At 42.7% G+C, this 20,948-nt stretch overlaps 1 protein-coding gene across 4 annotated transcripts in view; it reads left to right on the top strand.

Moving 5' to 3' along the window:
- fbxw4 (F-box and WD repeat domain containing 4) overlaps positions 1 to 20,948 on the top strand; it is a 145,654-nt gene that overhangs the window by 91,633 nt on the left and 33,073 nt on the right. For 3 of the 4 annotated variants that reach the window (XM_043712925.2, XM_043712923.2, XM_087998791.1), the window contains one exon: positions 9,662 to 9,727. The exons of the other annotated variant lie outside the window; for it this stretch is intronic. In XM_043712925.2, the coding sequence (XP_043568860.2) occupies positions 9,662 to 9,727 (66 nt within the window). The remainder of the gene's footprint in view (positions 1 to 9,661; positions 9,728 to 20,948) is intronic. 4 annotated transcript variants of the gene reach the window in all.

Here is a 20,948-nt window from a genome sequence, read left to right as displayed (position 1 = left end):
AAGGGTCTGTTTCCATGCTGTGCATCTCTGTGACTCTATAAACTTGGAGGTCGCCACTGATGATGTTACCTAGCCAGGTAATGAAATGTCTGGATATCAAACCTACTGCTACACCCTAAACTCTATAAACGTAGAAAGTTAGCCTTGACTGCAAAGGGAATACAGTATAAAAAGCAAGTCTTGCTACAGTTGTGTAGGGCATTAGCGAGATGGCATCTGGAGTCCTGTGCACAGACACATGAGATTCTGAGGTGGTTTGACAGTATAGACGATGTTTTCCTTTGTGGGGAAACCCAGAACCAAGGGGCACAGTTTCAAAACAAAAGGTCTCCCATTTAAGAAGAGTAGAAGGAATTTATTTTTTTAAAAAACGCTCACTAACCCAATGAGCAATAGGTCTTAATTGTTGAATATTTTCAAAGCAGAGTTGGACTGAATTTTGATTGACAAGGGAGTTGAAGAGTAATGGGGGTCAGGAAGAAAATAGGGTTCAGGCCACATTGAATCAGCCATGAGCTTGTTCATTAGTGCAGACTCTGAATTAAATGGCCTGCTGCTGCTCTTATTTATTATGTTCCTAGGTTTTGACCTCCTCACCAAAGGAAGCATACACTTGCATTGGAGGCAGAACAGAGAAGTTGGCTCAGCTGATTTCTGCTATGAAGAGGTTGTTTAATGAGGAAAGTTGAGTAGGTTGTGGCAATATTAATTGAAGCTTAAAAGAATGAGAAATGATCTTATTGTAACATATATAAATCCTGAGGAAAATTGACAGGATGGACGCTGGGAGGATGTTTCCCTGTCTCCCATTTAAGACTGAGCTGAGGAGGAATTTCATCACTGAGTCATTAGTCTTTGGAATTTTCTTCCACAAGAGAGCAGTGGAGTCTGGGTCATTGAATATATTCAGATCTGAGTTTAATAGATTTTTGATTGACAAGGGAGTTGAGGGTTGAGGGAGACGGGCGAGAAAAGTGGATTTGAGGTCACAGTCAGATCAATCACAATCTTATCGTATGCCATAACAGACGCAGTGGGCTGAATTGTACACTGCTGCTCCTATGTCTAATGACATATTTAACCTTTGTTGCAGGGGCCTGAGCTACAGGCTGACCAGATGATCTGCTCTGTTCCTGCATTTCACGTCTCCATTTTCTGCTTTTCCTATAGCATCCCTTGCCAGACATTTTCCATCCCAGCCCACACAAAGAGTCTGGAAAGATAATCATTTTCTATTGATGGTAGTTTATAGCAAAGCTAGTGTCTGTAATGAACAGTATTGGCAAAGGTTGCAGAGGCAGATTGCATTGTAAATGGGATCAAGTTACAGTTTGTGAGTATGATTGGTCGATTAAAGTCTAACCAGGGCATTCACCTGCACCACCTGCCGATCACTGTCTTGTTTCTCTGCCGTTGGCCTGCAGGTTTACTTTCTGTGGGATTCCTCTTCATAGGGGTAGCTTTGTTCAATAAGTAAAGTACAAACTGCCTTCTCTCTCCACCCCTAGAATGGTGAAAATGAATTAAATTAGTCTTCTTCTAGTTAACTGGTTCATTCCAACTTAAGTAGACGAAAGCTGGGAGTATCTTATGTAACTGCAAAGTTTATACTGATGTAATCAGCTCCTAGCAGCTGCAAGACCTACATTTTATACAGGCCGGTGTGCATTGGGGGTGCAGGTAAGTGGTACATAGTCTTCTGCTGAGAGGAAGAGTTACAATTCAGGTCAAAGAAACACAAAAAAAATCTTGTGATACAAAGCAGGTAAAAGAAAATGGACTTACTGCGTGTGCAACATGCTGCGGTGTGAGCCTGGGGCAGTGTGAGCCCAGGGCCTGGGGCAGTGTGCTGCAGTGTGAGCCCAGGGCCCAGGGCAGTGTGCTGCAGTGTGAGCCCGAGGCAGTGTGTTGCAGTGTGAGCCCGGGGCAGTGTGCTGCAGAGTGAGCTCAGGGCAATGTGCTGCAGTGTGAGCCCAGGGCACGGGGCGGTGTGCTGCAGGGTGCTGCAGTGTGAGCCTGGGGCATTGGGCCCAGATGAAGCATGTGCTGTACTGTGTGATTGGGTCCCTGGGCATTGTGCTGTGATGTATATCTGGGTTTCCTCAGGAACCAGTATCTTCTTTGCTGCATTTGCTTTTAAGTGTGAGAAGATAGTCTCGAGTAATGTATAGATAGCGAGAGCGTAAGCAGCTTTGAGAAAAAGGAGTGGGGTGGGAGTGACTGCAGAGAGGCAGAACATCTTTGAAGGAAATCCGTTAACCTCCAAATGGCAGGCTGGGTTTGGGCCTAACAATGTTGGTACTGTAGTAGATGCTGTTCCACTCGGGAATGCTTTGTGTTTGGGAACCCCTGGTAGTAATTCCATGTCACTGAGGTACGTCAAATAATGATGTCAAATGGTTAGGTTACTGAAAATATGATCAGCAGCAATAGGACGTGACATGTTCTAATGACTGCGAGAGAGGTGGCAGGGTTGTAGTACCTGCTGCTGTTATAACCTTTGTCACTATAATAGCGCTCCTACACAAAAAAAACACTTTGCTGTTTGTCAAAAGCTGACTTAATTGCAGTTTAAACTTCTTTTTCCACTCTCTGTGCAGAGATCAGTGGGCTATAAATAATTTGAGTAATCAAGAGTAATAGGGTTGAGGGGGAGGAGGAATGAGTAGGTTCGGGAAGTGGGGAGAGAAGAACCTTTCCTCTTTTGTATCCTGTGTCAGCGAGGGTCAAAGGCCAGGCAGCTTGCATATTCTATTAGGTCGAGTCATAATCATTGGAACAAATGAGTTTACCCAACAGTGATTAAAATGCCAGTGAAGCTCGGAAAGACTGAATGTGTTTGACAAGCTCTCTGGTGAACGATGTGACAAGCTCCTGAGCCTGTCCTTGCCAAATTGCTGTTGCTTTATGAAGATATTTTAAAAGAAAATAAAGTGGATGGATTAGAATAAGCTGGTTGTCCTGCTCAGTAGTATGGATTCTGTCTCTTTTTCTTGTCTTCCCAATCCTTTCCCATCTATGTTTTTATGATTCATTCTGCTTGCTGAAGTGTCAAAGCCCGGAGTTCATGAAATTGATGCTGAGTGGCATGACATGCCTTTACAAATCACACCTGATCCTACGCTTAATTGGAACCTGGTACTCACAGGTAACTCCGCTTCATGTGCAAAGCCCCAGAGGTAGTGAGTGATATTGAATTACTTGCTGTACCCATTGTAAAGGAGACAGTCAGGGTCCATAAGTATAAGAGAGCAAGTTGGTCAATTTACAAAAACAAAACTTGCACTTGTGAAGATTCTTTGATCTGAAGATGTCGCAAAGCAGTTTACAGAAATTGAAATATTTTTGAAGTGTCGTTATAATAGAGAAACACAGCAACTAAGGTGTGTGCATAGTAAGCTCCCACAACCAGCAGCCAAAGAATCTGCTGTCATAATGTTGGTTGGTTGGTTGAGGTTGGGGCCGGGGGGGGGGGGGGAGGGGAGCAGGGTGAGTATTGACCATGTCATTGGTTGAATATCCTTGTTACTCTGCGAAATTGTTTACACTCACCAGAGGACAGATGGAGCCACATCTTGTATCTGAATGATGGTACCTCTGACAGTGTAGCATTCCCTCAGTACTGGTGCTGAAGTCAAAATGTAGATTTTAGGTATAAGTATGTAGAGTGGGACTTATACCTACTACCTTCTGGGTCTGAGGATAGAGTAACAGCATTAGGCTAAAGTGAACACTTATAAGTTGATAAGTGGTGCTTGGATTATACCAAACTTGGGTTAAAACGTCAGTTTTTGTTTTGGAGGATCTGGCTGAGGGAAGTGAAGAGTTACAGCAATTCTGAGGGAGGGAGGAAGGAAGATCATAGTTTTGATATTTTCAATCACTCTGCAGTTTGAACTTCTGCCTCCTTTGATGGCACACTTACTGAGGCAGTGGTTAGCTGATCTGCACACTCAAGTATGTACAGGTATGCCCTGGGATATTGCTGCATTATCAACACCTTTTGTGTGCTGGGAGAACATAACAGTTGGTCGCATTGTCTGTTTGATCAGCTTTAAATGGAAACAGATCAATTCAACTGATTTATTGCAACTGAGTTTGTGATTGAGAAATTGGGATGTTTATTGGTAGAATATTTGGCAGATCATCATCTTTCTGTGTTCCTACCCAATCTCGCAGAACTGAAATTCATTCCATCACATCAGTTGTTGATGAAACTCACTGCTTTAACTTTATCAGATTCCTATAGTAACCAGCCATTTAATTCTGATTCACCTAAGGTACTTCGTTGTCAACGTGTTCAGTGATATCATTGTATACCTGTGGAGCAGGTGGGACTCCCCATACTCACTCTGGGGATGTTTAAATCTTCTTAAGGCTACATGTCAACTATGACATTCATTAACCAAGATATAGACAACTCCTGTTGCACAGGGGTAGTATCCTTAACTCTGTCCAAGGGGCCAGAACCCAGGCCTCCTGGTTTAGTGGTAAGGATACTACCCTGTGCCACAGGAGTTGTCTGTATCATGGGTAATGAATTTCACAGTTGACATTCAGCCTTAAGGAGTTTTAAACATCCCCACAGTAAGTATGAAGACTCAATGTGAGACTGTGAAGAAGTCTTAGTGAACAGCTCACTGCTGGCACTTCACTTCTCAGGAAATGAGTGACTGTAAAAATATAGCAGAAAATTGTACTGATAAAAGTCCAGGCAGAAATGTTTCTTGTAGTATTGCTGTATAAACAGGAGAGTTGACAGGTTTTGGTAGTGCATTGGTATTACACAGTGAGATTATTAATTTGTGGTGTAACTTGGAAATACCAAGGTTAGTTCTTCATGATTGCACAGTAAGTAACCATTGCCATGGTCATTGAACAGCTCAGAATTGTAACACAGTGAGTGAACCAACAACAACTTGCAATTACATATACATGGATAATGTTCAAAAACATTTCAAGGCACTTCATAGATGTGTATTCAGACAAAAATTTATATTAGCCTTAAAGGTTATGAAAAGCACTCGAAAAAAGATTGGCCAATGAGGTAGATGAAGACAGCTTCAAAGTGCTTAGACAGCTGAAAACATTAACAGCCAGAACTAGGGTGAAGTATGAAATGCATAAAATTCTTGCATTGAATTCTATGAGATCCTGCAAGACTTGTATCTATCAATGTAGCTTTTAAGTTTCATGTTTTAGAGAGGGAGCACAGAAAGTAGGGAACTTAAGCTAATGCTATATTTGGTATAGTACTGTGTACAATTCTGGTCACCATTGATGGAAAGGGTATTGGTACAATGTCCAAGGACAATACGAGAAACTTACGTTTGTTCATGTCAGGAAATGATTGACATTTGCTTTTCTAACCGCTACTGAACCTCTACGTTAATCTTAAGAGAATCCTGAACTAGGACTCCCAAGTTCCTTTGCGCTTCAGATTTCCAAAGCCTTTCCACATTTAGAAAATTGAATTGAATTGAATTGAATTTCTTGTCATCTGTACCGAGGAACGTTAAAAAGCTTTGTCTTGCAAGCAATACAGGCAGATCACATAGTTAAGTAGCAGGGGTAAATAAATAATAGGTAAACAGCAGCAAAAACAAAAACGCAGGTCCAGGCGAATGTTAAGAGTTTGTGAGTCCATTGAGTATTCTAACAATAGTAGGGTAGAAACTGTTTCAAAACCGGCTGGTGCGTGTATTCAGGCTTCTGTACCTTCTCTCTGATGGTAGAGGCTGTAGATAAACATTGCCAGGGTGGGATGGATCTTTGACAATACTGGTGGCCTTTCCTTGATGGCGGGACTGGTAGATGGATCCTGTAGATGGGAGGGTGGCCTTTTGTGATTGTCTGGGCCGAAGTTCACCACTCTCTGGAACCGTCTCCGATCTTGAATGGTACAGTTGCCATACCAGGTAGTGATACATCCAGACAGAATGCTCTCGATGGCGCATCTATAAAAGTTGGCAAGGGTATTCGCCGTCATGCCAAATTTCCTCAGCTATCTGAGGAAGAAGAAATGTTGGACCTTTGTAACCGGTGTGTCCACATGAAGAGTCCAAGAAAGCTTGTTTTGGATGACAACTCCCAGGAGCTTGATACTCTCCACTCGTTCAAAGTTTGTGAGAAGATTTGTAGCTCGGGTGCTCGTTGCTGTGGTTCTGTTCGCCGAGCTGGAAGTTTTTGTTGCAAACGTTTCGTCCCCTGTCTAGGTGACATCTTCAGTGCTTGGGAGCCTCCTGTGAAGCGCTTCTGTGGTATTTCCTCTGGCATTTATAGTGGCCTGTCCCTGCCATTTCCGGTTGTCAGTTTCAGCTGTCCGCTGTAGTGGCCGGTATATTGGGTCCAGGTCGATGTGTTTGTTGATGGAGTTTGTGGATGAGTGCCATGCTTCTAGGAATTTGTTTGGCTTGCCCTATAATGGTAGTGTTGTCCCAGTCAAATTCATGTTGGTTGTCGTCTGTGTGTGTGGCTACTAGGGATAGCTGGTCGTGTGGTTTCGTGGCTAGTTGATGTTCGTGGATTCGGATCGTTAGCTGTCTTCCTGTTTGTCCTATATAGTGTTTTGTGCAGTCCTTGCATGGGATTTTGTACACTATATTGTAATCATTAAAAACACGGAAATAGAGAAAACACACCGGATCATCAACTCCACACTCACAGGAATCTGATTCACGAGAGAGGAAGAAAAGGACAACCAACTCCCATTCCTAGACGTGAGGGTACAGAGAACACCAAACGGAGAATTCACCACTAAGGTACACAGGAAAGCCACACACACAGACCAAGTTCTGAACTATGAAAGCAACCACCCCAATACACACAAACGAAGTTGCATCAAGACACTATTCAAAAGGGCCACAACACACTGCAGCACACCAGAACTGCAAAAAGAGGAAGAGGAACACCTATACAAGGTATTCGCCAAAAATGGATATCCTCGCAATTTCATCAACAGATGCCTAAGAGAAAGACAACGGAACGAGGACATGCCAGAACCCAAAGGACTAGCCACACTACCATACATCAAGAACATCTCTGAAATGACAGCCAGACTACTGCGACCACTAGGACTTATAACAGCACACAAACCAACAGCCACACTCAGACAACAACTCACCAGAACGAAGGACCCGATACCCAGCATGAGCAAAACTAATGTGTACAAAATCCCATGCAAGGACTGCACAAAACACTATATTGGACAAACAGGAAGACAGCTAACGATCCGCATCCACAAACATCAACTAGCCACGAAACGACACGACCAGCTATCCCTAGTAGCCACACACGCAGACGACAAGCAACATGAATTTGACTGGGACAACACTACCATTATAGGGCAAGCCAAACAAAGAACAGCCAGGGAATTCCTAGAAGCATGGCACTCATCCACAAACTCCATCGACAAACACATCGACCTGGACTCAATATACCGGCCACTACAGCGGACAGCTGAAACTGACAACCGGAAGCGGCAGGGACAGACCACTATAAATGCCGGAGGAAACACCACAGAAGCGCTTCACAGGAGGCTCCCAAGCACTGAGGATGTCACCTAGACAGGGGACGAAACGTTTGCAACAAAAACTTCCAGCTCGGCGAACAGAACCACAGCACTCTCCACTCGTTCCACCTCTGTGCTGTTAATGTGTGGGGGGGCATGATTCTGCTCCTCTATTCTTCCTACCAAAATGTATACCCTCATACTTTACCGCATTGTTTTCCATCTGCCACCTTTTTTGCCCAATCTTCTAGTCTGTCCAAGTCCTTCTGCAACCTCCCTGCATCCTCAGCACTAACTGTTCTTCCACCTATCTTTGTGTCATCTGCAGACTTAGAAGCAATGCCCTCAGTTCCTTTGTCTAAATCATTAGTGTATAACGTGTACAGTTGAATAGAATTCCCAATAGTGAGAATGATTGCTTGGACCTTGAGGGTGGTGGTGGAAGTAAATCTATAACCATCTCAACTTTTGTTGAAGCTAAAGGAGAGAGGAGTTTTAAGATATTTGGCAACGTAGCAAGTTGGGGACTAGCTTTCTTTTTCGGGAGGTGTGATTTTGGCAGAAGAAAGTGAGGCTTGATATGATTCAGCCCAAAGTGCTGACAAAATGTGATGGTGTGTAATTATGCAGAGAACCTGATAAACTATGAATTCGCACAGTTGCACAGAATAATCAGAAATATGCAATGATTGTGGACAGTCAGCCAGTGAGTAATTTAGCCTGAGTAAGCAGGGACTTCATAGACTTGTACAAAGTTGTCCTAAATAAACAGTGACTCTGTATAGTTACATAATGCAACCTTTGCCCTGCTTAGAAACCAGGATCTTTGTGAGATTACATGATATACAGAGTGTACCCCTTAATTGCCTATTTTAAAAGCTGGTGTCTTCAGGTACTAGTTCATGGTCCACAATTTCTGTCTTCATGTAGTGAAATGTACTATGTACCAATCAGGAAACAAAGCTAATAAACTGAGCCACAGACATCTCTGTCCTGATTTCAAAGGGAATGTTCTTCTTTGATCAGAAATTGTATAGAAATGTGAATGTTTCAGTCCTTTTCTTTTGAACTAAAGTAAGGTTTTAACATTGAAAAATAGTCTTTATCTGAGCTTCGAGGTGAGGGGATGAAATAGGGAGAGAGTGGCATAAACCTTTACACTGAAAGGTTGGGGTTGGGGAGGGCTCAGTGTTGGTGGTCTGCAGGCCAATTTTAGTGTAGCAGGTTTTGTGTGAATAGAAACTAAAAGCTATTAGTGTGTACGTGAGTGTAATGGTCCCCCAGGGGCAGAGTGAAAGGAGCTAGGTGGTGGGAACACAGCAGGTAGTAGCTGTGAGTGGGGAGGGGGTCCTTTCAGGTGATGCACAGCCTGTGTGGGATTGTGCAAACTGCTCCACCCCAGTATTGTGTTGTGTAATAAATGATTCTGGATTCCAGAGTCATACTGAAGAGAACAGTTAATTCCAATTTCTCCCCTTCCCATCCCCCAACCATCCCCCACTATGCCCTTAACCATGAATCCAGTCACTCAGTTCGGATTAACCCATTCCTTATACTGAACCTGTGTGCTTGATGTGTGTTGACTTATTTAATTTTGGTCTCCCTATTGATTGAGCTGTGAGAAATGTTACTTATTTCAAAGTTCAGTGTTTGTGCGTCCTGTTTTTACAGTGAGCTACTCTCCCTCCCTCACTTCTGCCCCCCCACTCACACATTCTCGTTTTCTCATTCTCTCACCCTCTCACACTCTGTCTGGTGGTCTGTCTCACTCTGGCTTGTTCACTTTTTGTCTCTTTCACTGTCGAGGATCCGAGCCCAGGTTTGTGCTAAATGGGATCCGCGCCCGTACAGTGGAAGCTGCATCCAGTTCGGAAAGTGAAAAAGTTATCTCTGCTTCTGTTTGCTATTCATAGGCCTGTGCTGAAAATATACCTGTGTGTTCACATGTATGTATCAATGTCTTCATTTTCCAGAGCAATACAACATCTAATGATACCAAGTGGAAAGTGGGGATAGAGGTAAAGTGGATGCAGAGGTCTCTCCACTTGTTTTACACAAGAAAAAAGAAATCCAGAAAATGAAGAAAATGTGTAATGTTTTGATCCGACATCAGTTTTGTTAAAGAGCGATTGTGTTTTTTTCCTTTTCCAGTTCTGTCATGACGGGGACTGCTTGTTGTGGGCATGCCTCACCCTTGAGGATCTGGGACCTTCAGAGGTAAGAAAAACAAGAATCTGGCATCCAGCTTTGGGAATGTTAAACCTAGAAACCTCTGGAACCATCTTCTTTGCTTCAGAAGTGGTAAAACTTGCAAGTTTGCAGCAACTTTCACAACCTCACTATGTTCCAAAGCACTTCAAAACTAACTAATTATTTTTGAAAAGGAGCTACTGTTGTTATAGGAATTGTAGCAGGAGCCACGTTGTGCATAGGAACGTCCTACACCCAGCATGCTTGTCAATTTGTTTTTATTTTGGTGATTGCAGCACCCCTTGAGCACTGTCCTAGAAGGCCAACCTGGATTTTCTGCTCAAGTGTCAGGAGTGGGATTTGAACCACCCATCTTCTGACAGAAGCCTGATTACTACCTGCTAAGTCAAAACCGCTATCCCCATGAAAGCCTGAGGGAAGTAAGAAGAGCCACTGTTTTGAGAAGAAATAAGGTGTTGACTTCATTAAGGAAAGGGAGAAGAATGTTCAGGGATCTTAGGAGGAAAAAAAGCCTGTGAAAACCTTGGGATCACTGAGCATAGCAGCATTGACTGAGGAGAAGAGCCAAGAGACAGATGAGAGAAGGTTGTCCTGAACTATTTCAGCAGCTACCTGGAAGACGCAGAGGGCTACTGACTACTTTTATGAGGTAGGGCCACAATCTGAAGGCGGTAGCAAGCTGTCTGCTTGCGGAAGTGAGTAAAGACACGGTGTGGGGCAATGAAACCAAAGTTTTCACTGCAGTGGATGGATAGCTCAGTGTAGCTGCGGAGTCTGAGATTGTCTGAATAACAAAGCTGTACTAATCAGGATTAGGAACACGGACAGACAGGGTTTGAATTTATCTAGTGAGGAGGCAAGCATAGACAACAGAAGATTAGTCTTGTCTAGTAGTTTAATTTCTCTTTTAACTGGCGATTGCTCTTCATTTGACTGGCAGGTTGTGGAAGCGGTTTAATGTCATACCCGCTGAGAAGGGCAAGAGGCAACAGATCTATTTGTAAGAGACAGGTGTCAAGTTTAGGTGTTTGCTGAAACTGTCCAAAAACTCTTGTAGAGAATTGTAGACCTTTTTTTCTCTTTCTTTTTGTTTTTTCTGCTCCATTTATGCTTTTCCTTTCTTGCTGTCTATCCATGCTATAATTATATTTCTCTCCTTCTCTCTCTGCTTCTGCCAAACTTGTCTCATTGTAGTATTTTTTTGTTTCTTTCATTCTCTTGTGTCAAACTAGGCCCTAGTAATCTCTTGCCAGCACACTCTCTCATCCGGGTTCATTTCCTGCCTCAGGCGATTGACTGTGTGGAGTTTGCACGTTCTCCCCGTGTCTGCGTGGGTTTCCTCCGGGTGCTCCGGTTTCCTCCCACAGTCCAAAGATGTGCAGGTCAGGTAAATTGGCCATGCTAAATTGCCCGTAGTGTTAGGTAAGGGGTAAATGCAGGGGTATGGGTGGGTTGCGCTTCGGCGGGGCGGTGTGGACTTGTTGGGCCGAAGGGCCTGTTTCCACACTGTAAATAATCTAATCTAATCTAATCTAATCTAATCTAATCTCTCTTTACTCTCTTCCCCTTTTTCTATTATAGTTATACTGTTGTTCTGCTTCTTGTTGCTTTCACACGCACTCTCTGTTTTAACTTTACTCTCTTCCGTGAAAACTTTGGAATAACTGATGAGTATAAAATAACTCCTTAGGAATTGGAGAGACAGAGGGAAAGCTGCTAAATACTGGAATTGTAAATTACCTCTAATTTATCTTATTTAGTTAGAAGTGAGTCAAAACAAGGTTGTTATTTCGATAAAAAATTAAGAAACAGGTGCAGGAGTAGGCTATGTGGCCCTGCTCCATTCAGTAAAATCATGGCCTGCTTTTCCACCTCCACGCCACCCTTCTGCTCTATCCCGTATCTCATGATTCACTCAGTGCTAAATCTCGTGGGTTTTGTTTTTGGCTAAGTCGGTGAGTTGCGGCAAGCTTTTTGGAGGCCAGCCTAGTGAGTTTTCTTGCCATATCTTACAAAACTCAATTTATTAATTACCTATCCCACCCTATGGCATACCTCATCTTACCACGTGCCATTCCCAGTAAAAACCTGCTATTCCATAGATATCTCAGAACATAGTGGGATTTAAAAACCTGTAATGCACTTGGACAAGCACTGTCGGTCCAAAGCTGCCCTGGCTAGTTCCAGATGTTTGCCTGGAGATGTGGAAACTGGCATCTCACTAATGGGCAGGAACTTGAAGATTCTGCTGGACAGAGTCGAGTGGTGCAGAGGTGGGACTACTTCATCCCCCTGGACCAGAGTGGAGGCCATGACACCAGACCATGACAGCCTGGTCAGAATTTGCCACCTGGGTCAACGCAAACTAAGTCATTTGGAGGAATGTGTTGCAATGTAGGAAGAAAATCAGTAACATTCTGCACTCCACCAGCATTGGTGCTGCCATCTTAATCTGCAATTTGATACTTTACTCTCCCTCCATCCGTGCTGGGACCCCAGCTGTTCACAATATATATTAATGACTTGGATGAGGGAACTAAATGTAATACTTCCAAACTTGCAGATGATAAAAACTGGATGGGAGGGTGAAGTATGAGGAGTATGCAGAGAGACTTCAGTGTAATTTAGACAAGCTGAGTGAGTGGGCAAGTACATGGCAGTTGCAGTATACTGTGGATAAATGTAAGGTTACCCAGTTCGGAAGCAAAACAGGGAGGTCGATTATTATCTGGCGATAAATTGAGAGGGGGGATATGTGCAATGAGACCCTGGGTGTACTTCTACACCAGTCACTTAAAGTAAGCATGCAGTTACAGCAAGCAGTAAAGAAGGCAAACAGCACATTGGCCTTTATGGTGAGGTTTCAAGAATTTTCTTTCTAAAGAGAGAGTGCAATAAAGGTTTGCCTGAATGATTCCTGTGATGGCAGGACTGACATATGAGCGGAGGTTGGAATATTGCGTGCAGTTCTGGTCTCCTTCCTATCGGAAAGATGTTGTGAAACTTGAAAGGGTTCAGAAAAGATTTACAAGGATGTTGCCAGGGTTGGAGGATCTGAGCTACACGGAGAGGCTGAACAGGCTGGGGCTGTTTTCCCTGGAGCGTCGGAGGCTGAGGGGTGACCTTAGAGGTTTACAAAATTATGAGGGGCATGGATAGGATAAATAGACAAAGTCTTTTCCCTGGGATCGGGGAGTCCAGAACTAGAGGACTTAGGTTTAGGGTGAGAGGGGAAAGATATAAAAAAGACCTAAGGGGCAACTTTTTCACACAGAGGGTGGTATGTGGATGGAATGCGCTGCCAGAGGATGTGGTGGAGGCATAATTGCAACATTTAAGAGGCATTTGGATGGGTATATGAATAGGAAGGGTTTGGAGGGATATGGGCTGAGTGCTGGCAGGTGGGACTAGATTGGGTTGGGATACCTGGTCGGCATGGACGGGTTGGACCGAAGGGTCTGTTTCCATGCTGTACATCTCTATGACTCTATGACTCTATATTTGCTGGAGTTCAGAAGAATGAGAGCGAATGTCATAGAAATGTAAAAAAATTCTAAAAGGAGTAGGCAGGGCAGGTGCAGGATGGATGTTCTTGATGGTATGGAGTCCAGCATGAGGAGTTGAAGGATACAGGGTAAACCATTTTATAACTTAGGTGAGGAAAAATGTCTTCACTCTGTGGGATTTACTGTGGAAATTGCTGCTGTAGGAAGCAGTTGAGGCCAAAACATTATATGATTTCAAGAAGAAGTTGGATATAGCACTTGGGGCTAAAGGGATCAAGGGGTATGGGGGAGAAAGAGGAATAGGTTATTAACTTGGATGGAGAAAGTGAGGACTGCAGATGCTGGAGATCAGAGTCGAGGGGTGTGGTGCTGGAAAAGTATATCCGAGGTGCAGCCTGACCAGCTTTGCTTTTCCAGCGCTACACTCTTCAACTATTAACTTGGATGATCAGCCATGAATCATCATAAATGGTAGAGCAGGCACAAAGGGCTGAATGGCTTATTCCTGCTCCTATTTTCTATGTTTCTGTGTGGAAAGCGTCCTAACTCTGACTGCCCCAAGTGGCAAATTGGCCATGTCCAATGCCCTGACCTATTATTGGAGGTTGCCTTTGACTTGCTATGCCATGGATCACTGACTGAAAATTATTCCCCTTGACTTGATTAAGGCCTACAGACAAGCTTGCTTTCTTTGTGTTTGCACTAAACACAAAGTAAGACAGAAGTAGTATAAGCCTGAAATTTCTGGCTGAGGGAGGCAAAGCACATAAGGACAAGACAATGCAAGGCAGGGATGCTGTACATCCAGGTAAGCTCACAATGAGTGAGCACTGGGATGGTGAGGAAAGAGTCTGGATTTGCAGAGCGGTTCGGTGCAAATGCTGGGTGTGTATCTCTGAATGCACAGTGTCCATGCTGCAGCATTACTATGATGCAGCGTTGAAGTGCAGGAAGTAGATTGAAGATGTCCATGACAGGCTAACGCATATCAAACATAACTGTTTACAGTCTTGGGATCTTTATGACCACTGACCATGGTGCGTGCCCTAGATTTCCAACATAGAGGTAAGCGGAATTTGTTAGATATCCACTCAAGATTCCATGTCGAGTTTCTTAATCTTCAGCTTTTTTGACAAGTTTAGTGGGATGTAAACTTGGATGGAGAAAGTGAGGACTGCAGATGCTGGAGATCAGAGTCGAGGGGTGTGGTACTGGCAAAGCACATCCGAAATGCAGTGTTATTGAGGGGAATGGGCAGTCAGCAAGGCATTTAACAAGCAATAATCACCTTAGTTGGCAATTGTTGCTATCTAGCAAGAAGCTCACCATGTCCCTTGTACAAACCATAAAGGATGAGCGGGGCTCTTGTGGCATAGCGGTAGTGTCCCTACTTCTGGGCTAGAAGGTCTAGAAAAGCAGTCTCACCTGCTCCAGCCTCTGGTGTGAACAGGTTGATTTGAAAATATCTAAAAGATGGTACGCTGTGGTTCAATGGTAGTGTTCCGTTCTGTCAGCCAGTAGGCCTGACTTCAAGTCACGTCTGCTCCAGAGGTATGTCATAACACAGCTGAAAACATCGTTTTAAAAACATCCAAAAGCGAACAAGATTCTCCTGATGTTGAAGTCAACCTTGCTTGACACCTCATTTGATTCTGGTACAAGTCCCTCCTTAGCCCACTGCTTAGGGTTAATAAGATTCTGCCCCGTCCTAGCCCACTGGAAACAGACTCTCAGCAACTATCCTGTCAAACTGTCTAAGAATTTCATAAAGTTCACTGGCTCGCCTTGCTCTATTCTGAAAAGCAGACAATTACTTTTTAATTAATTTTTCATTTATTTGTTCAATTTATCCTGGCAGTTGAATGTCTGTGAAAAATTACAGCAGGCATCTCCAACGTCAGGTAATGTCATGTGAAAATATCAGTTACAGTCTACCTAGTATTACATTCCATTATTAAAGTTAACTGTGTGTTGCGTAGGATCCATGCTGCGTATAGGTCATACCCCAAAACATGAGCACTCCTGGGGCAACATAGTTAGGAATAACTTGCATATAATCTGCACCCCAAATTGATCAAGATAATTGATTATAGTGCCCAATGTAATTAGGGATGTGAAGTTATTTTTGCCCTTAGATTAATGCCTTAGTGAGTTACAGACTGAATTCTAAATAAGAGGGTCAGGTGGTTTGTACACATAATAACAGATACCCAGAAGGAGTGAATTACAGGTTGGATCTAATAGTGCAGAAATTATGGATACCCAAGTTACAGATTGTTACAATGCATGATTTGGGCAGTGAAGATAATGTAAGAATCTGGAAGTTGATTTATCTTTTTTCCCTTATTAGTGGGAACCAGATGGGCTGGTGTAAAACAGATGTTTTGCTTTCATCCTTTTATCTTCTAAATGTATAATCATGTATGTTTTGTGAAAGTACAAAGTAACCCTGCTACAGGTTTACCTTTTTGAGCCATTGTGATGGCATATGTGTCGAGTATGTGTTTTCTTCCACACATAGGGGTCACCTTGGCCTTCCCTTTTTAAATCTCCCATTATCTGAAACTTTTCCTCTGTTTGTCGAGCAATTGAAGCTCATGCACAGACTTGTGCTGCAGGTTCCCACAATTCAGGGCTGCTCATCAGGAAGGAAGAGTCCTTTGATGTAAGCTGATGACGTCAGCAGCAAGCAAGGAACATGCAGCAGCAATGCTGAAAGATGGGAGAGGTTTATCTTGCTCTGCAAAGGTGGAAGTTCTCTGTAACCATCCTGAAACTGAGAAGAGATGATCAGCTTTGATTTCTTCTGCCTCTTTTCTCCGCTCTACCTTGTGATAGAGGTGCTGGGTTTTGCCCAAATCTAGTTCATCCACATCGTCCAACTACACATGAACTATGTTCAAACCTACACAGTGCATGTTAACAGGCAATAGAGATAAACCTGATCCTGTATACTTCTGACAGTTTTTCAAGCAGATGCGTTCCACATATATGCACGTGCACACACCGTGCTCTTTCTGACAGTGGAATTGGTGCTGATTCAGCTGACTGAGATCAGCTTCCTGGGCACAGACTGGGATTCAGAGCCAGGAATTTCAGCTCTATTGGCTCTGACTCCCCACTGAGTACAGCATTTAACTATGTGACCAGAGAAGGAGTTTTTTTTAACGTAGTAATTACTTTGCATGGGCTGTTTGACCAATATTTTGAAATTGGCAAACACAAACATCAGCCAGCATTCAGCTGTTTATACTGAGCATAACAAAAACCAGGGAGTGAATTATAGGCTGGAATGTAATTGAGGGATTTGCCTGATTTACATACAGAAAAATACCTTGGATCCAGTCTTATAACTCACTCCAATGGAGGGTGGCAACCTGGAAGTGATTTACAAACTGGAATCTTATTCAGACAGTATGTGTAGGCAGATCTCAGGAGTGAATTACAGCCTGAAAGCTAATTGAGGCATTAGTGTGGTGTACAAATGTATATGGAATTACAGATACCTTGGAGTGACTTACAGGGTGAAATTTAATCAAGAGGTTTGAATGATTGTCACATGGGATCATGGAACCCAGGAGTGAACTGGACATAGTGGAGCATCGAGCTGGGAGGTCAGGGTGAGGGGTTTGTTTTTCTTAGTTACCACGTCTGATATAAAGTTTTAAACAGTAGCATGTGGCATGATTGTGGTTCCTTGAAGTTCAACAGTCTCTGAGGTGGGATCTTTTGATGTGATTTTGCCCTCATCTTTCGTGAGCAATTCTGTAATTTTTTTCTTCGCCAAACTGGAAGTTTGCCTTCCCTTTATCTTTTGAATCCTTTGCAAGGATGAGATGAGAAACCACATCAAAGGAGGCATCCCGTTAAATGACCAAAAATATTCGGAAGTTTGCAAATCCTCCTGGCTAGAAACCAAAGTTCAGGTGGTGCTGGATGCTGTTGCTTTTAGTGTACTGACCACCCCCTCAGCCTCCTGCTATCTAGAACAGTTCAGTGCGAGCTGATGTGACATTCCCCTATGATTGCTAGCTGTAATAGTTTAAAAGGGTATATGCTCTAGGGAGTCTCAATGTAATCACTGATTTGCACTATCCCATAGCAGTACTCTGGGAGCTCTAACCTATATCCAACCTTCTAGCTTCTGAATGTGTGGGACAATCTCAGTGCAGCTTAACTCTGCACGGTTAACTTCCATTGCTGTATCTGCCCTGGGAGTGTTTGATGGGGCCAGCTTTACCTTGTATCTGTACTTAAAAATCTGCGGCACATGTCTTAACTCAACAATTCCTTCTCAGCTCAGAATGTCCTTCCTAAATCTCTCCAACTCTCTGTTTCCTTATGATTCTTGAAAACTCTACTTGAAACCTATCTGTTTAATCGAGTTATTAACATACATCATAAATGATAGCAGTCCCAGCATTGAGCCTTGTGGCCCTCCACTAGTTACAGGTTGCCATCCTGAAAATGCACCCCTTACCCAAATCGATCTTCTATTATCTGCTGTCTCAGGTGGCTGTCAAAGGTCTCACAACTGAAGAATCGGGGTCTTCTTACCTGGGCCGAATATCTCCTTAAATATTTTGCTGTCAAATTTGTTTTGATAATTTGGTTGTTATGAGTGCCATACAAATGTACGTTGTTCTTGATAAATTGAACCCATACTGCATTAAGAATATTTGTTCTCTAATCCGGAACGATGTTACTCCTAAATTGGAAAAACTTGTTGCTTTAGCAAAAATATTTCTGCGCAGTTACACAGTTGGAATATAAATAATGAGAATTTTAAAAAGTATTAAGTTTGAACAGTTAAAATGGGGTTTGTAAAAGTATGATATTATGCTACATACATAAGTAGGGCAAAAAATGTCATTGTTTGAGTCCTAAAGGAAATGAAAAGACTGGCAAGCTTCTAGTGGACTGAGTGGTGCACCCTGTTGTGGCCCATGCTAAACACTGGGATAAAAGCAGAACATATTGACAATATTCTCGGACAGGCAGCATCTCTGGCGAGGGAAACAAAATTTATGTTTCAGATCAGTAACCTTCCACCAGGAAAAACACAGGGGTTATTTTGGGCTGTGTATTTATACAGTGTATAGCTGAGTATTTATGACGTTGTGAAAAAGGGAATGACTTAGATTTCTACAGCACCTTTCATAATATCAGGTTGTCTAAAAGTGCTTTAAAGTTAGTGTGTTACTTGTTCATGTCCCTGTCGTTATACAAGAAATGTGACTGCCAATGCTTATGCAGCAAGACCTCAAAAACTACAATGCAGATAAGCCCTTTAGGTGATGTTAGTTTGAGGAATTGATATCGGCCCAGGTAAGAAGACTCCGATTCTTCAGTTGTGAGACTTTTTACAGCCACCTGAGACAGCAGATAATAGAAGATCGATTTGGGTAAGGGGTGCATTTTCAGGATGGCAACCTGTAACTAGTGGAGGGCCACAAGGCTCAATGCTGGGACTGCTATCATTTATGATGTATGTTAATAACTTGGATGAGGAAAATAACTGTATTGTAGCCAAGTTTACGGATGACTCAAAAATGAATGGCAAAGCAAATGATGAGGATGACGGGGAGGGATGTAGACATTTTAAGGGAGTGGGCAAAAACATGGCAGATAGAATAACATGGGAGAATGTGAGATTATGCAGTTTGGCAGGAAGACTAGGGGAACCGAATATTATTTAAGTGGAGAGAGACTCCAGGAAGCTCTTGCACTGAGGGATTTTGGGTCCTCATGCAAAAATCACAAAAAGCTACCGTTCAAATTTAGAAGGTAATATGGAAGGCAAATGGAATGTTGGCCTTTATTTCATAGGGGGCGGCATATAAAAATAGGGCTAAAACAAGGCACTAGTCAGATAATGGGTAAATATTGTGAACAGCTTTGGGCCCCTATCTAAGGAAAGATATAATGGCACTTGAGGCAGCCCAGGCAAGGTACAATAGGCTGACTGTAGATACGGAGTGCCTTTCTTATGACGAAACATTGAGTAGATTGGGTCTATACTCATTGGAGTTTGGAAGAATGAGAGGTGACCTGACTGAATCATACAAGATTTTTAGCGGACTTGACAATGTAGATGCAGAAAGGTTGTTCCCCTTTGTGGGAGGAACTAAGACCAGAGGGCACAACCTCAGAGTAAGGAGTTGCCCCATTTGGGACAGATATGAGGTTAAATTTCTTTTCTCAGATGGTTGTGAATCTGTGATTTTTTTTACCACAGAGGGCTGTAGAGGGTGATTTGTTAAGTATATTCAAGGCTGGGACAGGGAATCCAGAGTTAGGTGAAAACAGGCAGGAAAGTGGAGTTGCAGATTATCAGATCAGTCATGAACTTATTGAATGGCAGAGCAGACTGGCTACTTCAGCTCCTACATCTTATGAGGCTAACGTCTAATCTACATGGCTGCTTCTCCAGTGAAAGAGTGGAATTGCTGTCCACAGACTCAGCTGACAAGAGTTAGAATATTTTATTTTGGTGCATAAGTGGAATATAACAGTAGTGTCTGTAAAGTGTGTGGGAATGTGGTGATTTGTGCAACTCTAGCTTCAAAAGCCAGCTGGGTCCTGAATGGACAAGGTGTGTGTTTGTTTAAACATTTTCTTTGATGTCTAAAAGCTCTTTGATGCATTTTTGTTCTATTTTTGGAACTCTTGATTTGTTCACACTAAGTGAAAAATAATGAGAAATGTCTTTGTTTTGCATGTTAGACTATGTTTCTACCTCTTCTATTTTTTATAATTTTGCTGTCAGTTTTCTCCTCTTGCTGTCTCTCCCTGCTTAGGTAAATACCTTGTCGGGCATAAAATGAATATGGATCATGATCCATAAGTAATTCTGATCATGGGTGTTTTAGGACACATCATTCTTTATATGTAAATATGAATCTCTCTTTCCCCAAAAGCAGGGGTCAACTAAAAACTTCAAGACTGAGAATGATAGACTTGGTAAGGAGTATGAAACCAAGATGGGTAAGTGAGAGTTGATCTCCAGATTAATCACAATTTGGTTAAATGGCAGCACAAGAAGGAAAAAGATCCTTGAATTTATTTAAGCTCTTTATAACATCCCAAGTGCATTATAGATGCACAACACCCAATTTATGCAAAACAACAAACAGCTAGGTAAAAATGACCAGATTATATCTCTTGTAATATTGGTTGAAGGATAAATCTTGACCCAGGACACCAAGAGTGAACAAACATGATGGGATAAGTGATCACCACCGATTACTGAGCCCTCCAACCTGACAGCAGTAATGAGTAAATGGACAAGTTCCTGTCACTGGCAATGAGTATATGCTTGGAGCTCATATGGACCTTGTATTCTCTTTAACATTTAGCTGGTAACCTGGTGCTAGCCTCTGCCTGCCACATACCACATCTTATGCCAAGTTAGTTCACTCAACAACTCACTCCTGTTGTTGTTCATGCAGCAAATGATCCTTCAATCCAAGTTTTTAGGACTCCCTATTTTTTGATTTTTCTATTTTCTTTTCTCTCTCGCACATACCCTCTCTCTCATTTATTTGTGCTCACCCTCTTGCTTATGTGATGTCTCTCACTCTGACACTGTTATATTCATGCTGTCCCTTCACCTGGCCCCAGCCAATTCTTTGGAATTCTTGCAGGAAAAGAAGGTCACAAATGTTTTGGGACAATGGAACCGTCAACAAGGATGCTGCCTCAATTTCCTGTATTGTCAT

This window comes from Chiloscyllium plagiosum, unplaced genomic scaffold (genome assembly GCF_037043375.1).
Source record: "Chiloscyllium plagiosum isolate Xiang-an unplaced genomic scaffold, Cpla_swu_hap1 HiC_scaffold_22, whole genome shotgun sequence".
Classification (NCBI taxonomy): Eukaryota; Metazoa; Chordata; class Chondrichthyes; order Orectolobiformes; family Hemiscylliidae; genus Chiloscyllium; species Chiloscyllium plagiosum.
This window is presented reverse-complemented; position numbering and strand designations above follow the sequence as displayed.